This window comes from Octopus bimaculoides, chromosome 13 (assembly GCF_001194135.2).
Source record: "Octopus bimaculoides isolate UCB-OBI-ISO-001 chromosome 13, ASM119413v2, whole genome shotgun sequence".
Lineage (NCBI taxonomy): Eukaryota > Metazoa > Mollusca > Cephalopoda > Octopoda > Octopodidae > Octopus > Octopus bimaculoides.
The window spans coordinates 7,943,293-7,949,903 of record NC_068993.1 but is presented as its reverse complement, the minus strand read 5'-3'; the positions used below and the strand labels follow the sequence as shown (position 1 = coordinate 7,949,903).

The following is a 6,611-nucleotide window of genomic DNA, read 5'->3' as shown; positions in this document are numbered from 1 at the left end:
ACTCCACAGACACGTGTACCCTTAATGTAGTTCTCGGGGAGATGCAGCGTGACAAATAGTGTGACAAGATTGGCCCTTTGAAATACAAGTACAGCGGAACAGGAAGAAAAAGCTACCACCCTCTGCCACGTGTTTTCGCTCAATAAACACTCACAACGCCCGGTCTGGGAATCGAAACCGCGATCCTACGACTGCGAATCCACTGCCCAAACCCACTGGGCCATTGCGCCTCACACACACACACACACACACACACACACACACACACACACACACATACACACACACACACACGCACACATATATTTATATATATATATTTGTATATATGCATGTGTGTGTGTGTGTATGTGTATGTGTGGCTATGAAGAATAAAAACAGCGGAAAGGTATGATAATGTCAGAGAGGCTGGTTATATAATCTATCATTACACAATACCTCTGTTAGAGAATATTTCATATTGTATTTTTGATTTTAATTCCTCTCTGCTGCACTACTTTTCGTTCAATTGTTCGTCCGTTCCTTCGTTCTTTCGTTCGTTCGTTCTTTCTTTCGGTCGTTCGTTCTTCTCGTTACTATTACCATTTATCATTATCACAATAATTATCAAGGCGGCGAGCTGCCAGAATCGTTCGCACGCCGGGCAAAATTCTTCAGAGGCTTTCGTCCGTCTTTACGTTTTGAGTTCAAATTCTTCTGAGATCGACTTTGCCTTTCATCTTTACGGGTCGATAAAATAAGTACCAGTTGGGAGTCGATGTAATCGACTTACCACATCCCATGAAATTGCTGGCCTTGTGCCAAAATTTGAAATCATAATTACAATAATTATTACTAATAATATGACTGTCAGCTGGCAGAATCGTTAGCACGCCGGGCAAAATGCTTAACAGTATCTCGTCTGCCACTTCGTTCTGAGTTCAAATTCCGCCGAGGTCGACCTTTGCCTTTCATCCTTTTGCGGATGAAATAGGTACCAGTTACGCACTGGGGCCGACGTAATCGACTTAATTTCCTCGCCAAAGCTGCGTACTAACGATTCTGTCTGCTCACCGCCTTGGTTTATTATTATTACTAACAATACCAAACACTATTATAATAGCTATAATTCTTCCAACTACTACTATATTATTTTTTTCGTTAAGGTTGCCAACTCGCAGAATCTATAGCCCGCCAGACACAATGCTTATCGGTACTACGTTCGTCTTTAAGTTCTAAGTTCGAGACTTCAGCCGTTGTCCCTTATGCGTCGATATAGTAAGCACCAGTTCGCCATTGAGGTCAACGTAATCGATTAACAGCTTCTCTTCATATTTCAGGCCTTGATAAGTCTTCTAGACCTATCTCATCGTTCTATCTCCGTGTACATACCTCTACTGATAAGACGCATATATAAGAGTTACTAAAAGGTCGTATTCTCAGCGTGAACCATATTATTAAAACATGTCTAACTTCATTGTACCAATATACACCTCAACATGCTCGTCATTTTATTCGAAGTAACATCCTGTTAACCACATTGATCCCAACCCATCAACATGCATCATCTGCGGACATTTTCACAAAAATTGATCTTCAATATGGACATTCTGCCGAAGTTCTATATATCTGCATATGTATATGTATACATGTGTGTATGTTTGGGTGTATATATATATATATATATATATATATATATATATGTATGTATGTATATGTGTATATACATATATACACACACACATATATATACATATACGCATAACTGCAGAGAGACAGTTACATAGACGAACGCAAGTTTTTTTTTGTTGAATAGTGCATAATGAACTGCGCATACGTCAGCATCAGACTCTGTCTAGTTCTTGCATTATATGGCAAAGATAGGTTCAAACCAGCTAAACTTGTATATAAGATTCCGCATTGCCTAAACAGCCAAAGGGATCTTTAGATTTTTCAATAGTGTGTATTCAGAAAAACCGGACATGTTGCTGATGTTGTGAATTACAAATTGAGAACCCACCTAAAATACACAGGCATGGAATGTACATGCTTTACTCTAAGAAGGGGCATTCTAATTAGTAGGACATATATCGAAACACCTTACTTTACAAACATGATGGACAGAAAATTGATACTTTACTATAGGGAATACCATAACGGTAATTTTTCTCACGAGGCAATAGTGGTTAATGTGACGGAATAGGCATTACTCTGAACAAAACTGGTACTAAGTAAAAATGACTGCATATTTATTTTTAGTACTTTCCGTAATATTCAAATGTAAATATTTTAGTCACAGGAGAACTTTTCCCTTAATATTGTGTTCATAATATAGTTGACTCATTGGCGTAGGGGATTCCGATACCTAGTTGTTGTGACATGTGTTTAGTCAGCCAGATGTATCGGGACTTTTGAACATAAACCTGGATTTAGTTTATGAATTCAGCGAACACAGCCCTTTGCTGATCAGTTCTTATATATGCCAACCAATAAATACATCGTTATTTGCCCTGTGTACAGCAAAATCTGAAACCATGCTCTGTGTATTTATTCTTAATACAACTGTGTATCTTATGCAAATAAACCTGTTAAACTATATAGACGAGACTTACAGGAAAATCATATAGCGTCACAAATAACAGTTTAATACTTCAGCAATAGACGGATTTCGTGATACAATTTCAGAAGTTAACCAATAAACTTCAAAAGATCGGAATTTGGTTAAAGATGTAAATATTATGGTGGGAAACTAAAAATAAAGTCAGTACTATTGGACATTTTCGGTTGAAGAACTTTAAATGATCGAGGTAGCTATTTAGTCGAGTTTCATAAATAACACAAGATTTTCATTCGTTTTGAATGTCGTATGTGAAATTCTAGAAAACTTTGCATTTGGATTTCTTTTGATTGCCAGATTCTTAAAAATGTTTGAAATATAGATTTTTTATAGTCCAGCAGTGATGGTAAATTAGTAAGCTGCAGGATGAGAACAGACGCTGATGTGCTTGTGTGCTAAGATATTCGCTTCCCAAGGACATGGTCCTCGGCTTAGTTTTACTGGGCAACAACTTGGGCAAGTGTCTTCTGCTATAGCAGCGGGCCTTGCGAGTGAATTTAACAGACGGAAACTGAAAGAAGCCCGTCATATATATATATATATATATATATATATATATATATATATATATATATGTATGTATGTATATATATATATATGAGTGTGTGTTGTGTATGTATGTATGTATGTATGTATGAATGTGTGTATGTATGTGTGTGAGTGTGTGTGTGTGTTTCTGATTGTCCCCCACCACCGCTTGAAAGCCGTTGTTGTTTTATTTGCATCTAAGTAACTTCGCGGTTCGGCAAGAAAGAGATCGATAGAGTAAGGGCTAAGCTTAGAAGAGAAAATAAATATTGTGGAAGATTTGTTCGACTAAATAATTCAAAGCGGTGCCCCAGCATGGACGCATTCTAAAGAGTGAAGCAAGTAAAAGATGAAATATAAAATATAAAAGATACACCCATTCTTTTTAGTGTAGCAATACCCTGAACATGTGGCAAGAGTTAAATTATGTCTTGATAGCAATAAAATTATTAAAACATAAAAAAAAACACGGTCTTGCAAAAAATTTAAATGAATATAATTTTGAAAAAACAAAATACAAAAAGAAAAAGAAGATTCGTTCAATGTTGGTAATATGAGGAAGAAAGTCACCCAGAAGAACCGTGGGATAAAAGTTAAGATGCGGTCTCGCAAGATGGCCAAAGAAATATAAAAGAGCTATTGAAGTGGTTAGCAGACGACACATTAGCGGCAACTGAAGGAAAAAAGATCTATAAAATCGAGCGGCGTGATATCATCTGAATGTAAAGGACGATATCAGCATTTGAGCAATAAAAACGAAACCACGATGGAATAAAAAAAAGAATTTTAAAAAGGTAAAGAGAGAACATTCACAAAATTTTGTGACGCAATTGAAAAATAAAACGCACGCTAGTAAAGTTCTTCCCAAAGCTAAAAAGCTCCATAATAAAATACATTTCAGCCAAAAAGTGAAGTTATCAAAGACAAAGATTGTAATATGTTTTGTGCAGGGAATTGTGAAGGAATATTGGTTTAAGTTTGTAGAAGACAACAGGTGGTAATCGTTAATCGAAACGAATATAATCCAAATGTTCAAAGTTAAAATTGTATAACAGAATGAGAAACTTTATTAGTCATTATAATCTGATGTAAAATAGATAAATAAATAATGATCTTGTAAAAGATATATGTTGTGAAATACGTGGTGAACATGGCTGTGTTGTGTGGTAAGAAATCCTGTTCCCAAACACATGCTTCCGGGTTCAGTCCAACTGCGTGCGCATTGGGAAATACCGCTAAGCATTTCACCCGGCGTGCGAACGTTTCTTATTTTTTATTTCTTTATTGCCCACAAGGGGCTACACACAGAAGGGACAAACAAGGGCAGACAAACTGATTAAGTCGATTATATCGACCCCATTGCGTTACTGGTACTTATTTAATCGACCCCGAAAGGTCGAAAGGCAAAGTCGACTTCAGCAGAATTTGAACTCAGAACGTAGCGTCAGACGAAATACCGCTAAGCATTTCGCCCGGTGTGCTAACGTCTCTGCCAGCTCGCTGCCCTGCGGACAAAGTAATATTGCAATTCTTACCTAAAAAGAGTTCATCACTAAAAAAAAAAGCAAAGAAAGAAAAAGACACAGCGAGAGCAATGGCGAAGTATTTGTAGATTTTATTGACTATTAAACAGCTCTTGACACAGGTGTTCAAAACTTGTTTCAGCAGGTGTTGAAAGAATTAGAACTTCATTAAGTTCTTATTGAATTATTAAAATCTCATCTTAGGGCGGCGTGCTGGCAGAGTCCTTAGCAAATGCTTAATGGCATTACGTCAGGTTTTGCGGTGAGGAGAGGTTTTTATGGGGAAAAGGTTAGTCGATTACATCGACCCCCACAGCGTAACTGTGACTTATTTCACCAATATTGAAAGGGTGAAAGGCAGAATCGACTACGGCAAAATTTCAATTTATAACATAATACCGGACGAAATGTTCTTAAGCGGTTTGACCGGCGTGCTAACGATTCTATCAACTCGCCACCTTCTCTAGACGCTAAAATAATGGTTTCGAATTTTGGTAAAAACCCAGTAGATTTCGTAGAGGAGGACAGTCGATTACATCCATCCCAGTGCTCAACGGGTATTTATTTTATCGGTCGCGAAAGGGTGACAGGCAAAGTCCACCTCGGCGTCGTATGAAATCGGAACGTAAAGTCGGACGGAATACCGCTAATTTTTTTTTATCCGGCGTGCTAACGATTCTTCCAGCTCACTGCGTTTCTGCAAGTTAAAAATGACACTGGAAATTAACCCAAACATTTCTTTGTTTGAAGACGTTTTCCTGTACAAGTAAAGCGAATGGAGATGAGACAAGGTTCGAAAAAGGAATACAGTGTGACACGATTAAGAAATACTCCATTTGTCACAAAGCACTTGCTACACTCACCAGAAGACATTAATTTCTTAATGAGTCATAACCATTTAAATTCCTAAGAAATTGATGACGTTTTTCCATTAAGTGGGGAAATGAGTGCATTCTATCTGAGAATCGAAACGGAAGTCGCAGATTCGCCTCACTGAGCTACTTACCTAGTTTCAGTCGTCACTTGCCCTCACCCTACCGCACACCCACGACACGTTCTGTTTTAATTTAATTCAATTTTACTGTTTTATTTTGTCTTATATTTTATAACAAACTTTGTTATTCTGATAATGATATATTGGTGAAGGCCTGATTGATATATGAAAGTCAACCGCTGCTCCGCCCCAGAATATATTGGGCGTAAGTTGAACCCTAACCCTTCTACTATATTTCATAGCAGCAATGAATCAAATCATAGGAGATCAATATGACCAACCTTACCAACACCCAACATCAGGTGATTAATTTCCAATTAGCGTAATATAGATTTGCTTCTTAATAATTGCACAAATTTTCATTTATTTTCATTAGTTATTATTATTATTATTATTATTATTATTATTATTATTATTATTATTATTATCATTCTTATTATTATGATTTTTTTGTAATGTTTTTTTTTTGTATTTTTGTTTGTTAAAATTAGCTGCCAATCAAATGTAGTTATTGTAGAGGGTAGATGTAGGAGTAATGAGAATAATTTTTGGTGATGATTGCTATTGTTGTTGTTGATGATGATGATGATGATGATGATGATGATGATAATGATAATGAAGTTGTTAGTGTTGTTGTTGTTGTCTTTGACGTTCTGGTGGCTGTTGTGTTTGTGTTTGTGTTTGTGTTGTTGTAGTTTCCATAGAGGTGGACTCTATAACAGCTTTTAGACGGACTAAAGAAGTTCTGGAATCAGACTTCTAGTCATGTTTAAATTAGAATAACAAATAAATAAATAAATAAATAAATAAATAAATAATCAAGTGCCTCTAAATGATACATACATACATACATACTCATACAAATAATATATTTTTGTATGCATGCATATGCGTGTGTGTATATGTACATATATACAGGCATATATCCATACATACATATATACATACATACATACATACATACATACAT

At 36.2% G+C, this 6,611-nt stretch overlaps 1 protein-coding gene across 1 annotated transcript in view; it reads right to left on the bottom strand.

The window, feature by feature from the left end:
* LOC128249315 (GATA zinc finger domain-containing protein 14-like) overlaps positions 1 to 6,611 on the bottom strand; it is a gene marked incomplete at both ends in the record, with an annotated part of 282,969 nt that overhangs the window by 30,063 nt on the left and 246,295 nt on the right. Inside the window, one exon of the mRNA XM_052972578.1 lies at positions 6,022 to 6,093. Coding sequence (XP_052828538.1) covers positions 6,022 to 6,093 — 72 coding nt within the window. The remainder of the gene's footprint in view (positions 1 to 6,021; positions 6,094 to 6,611) is intronic.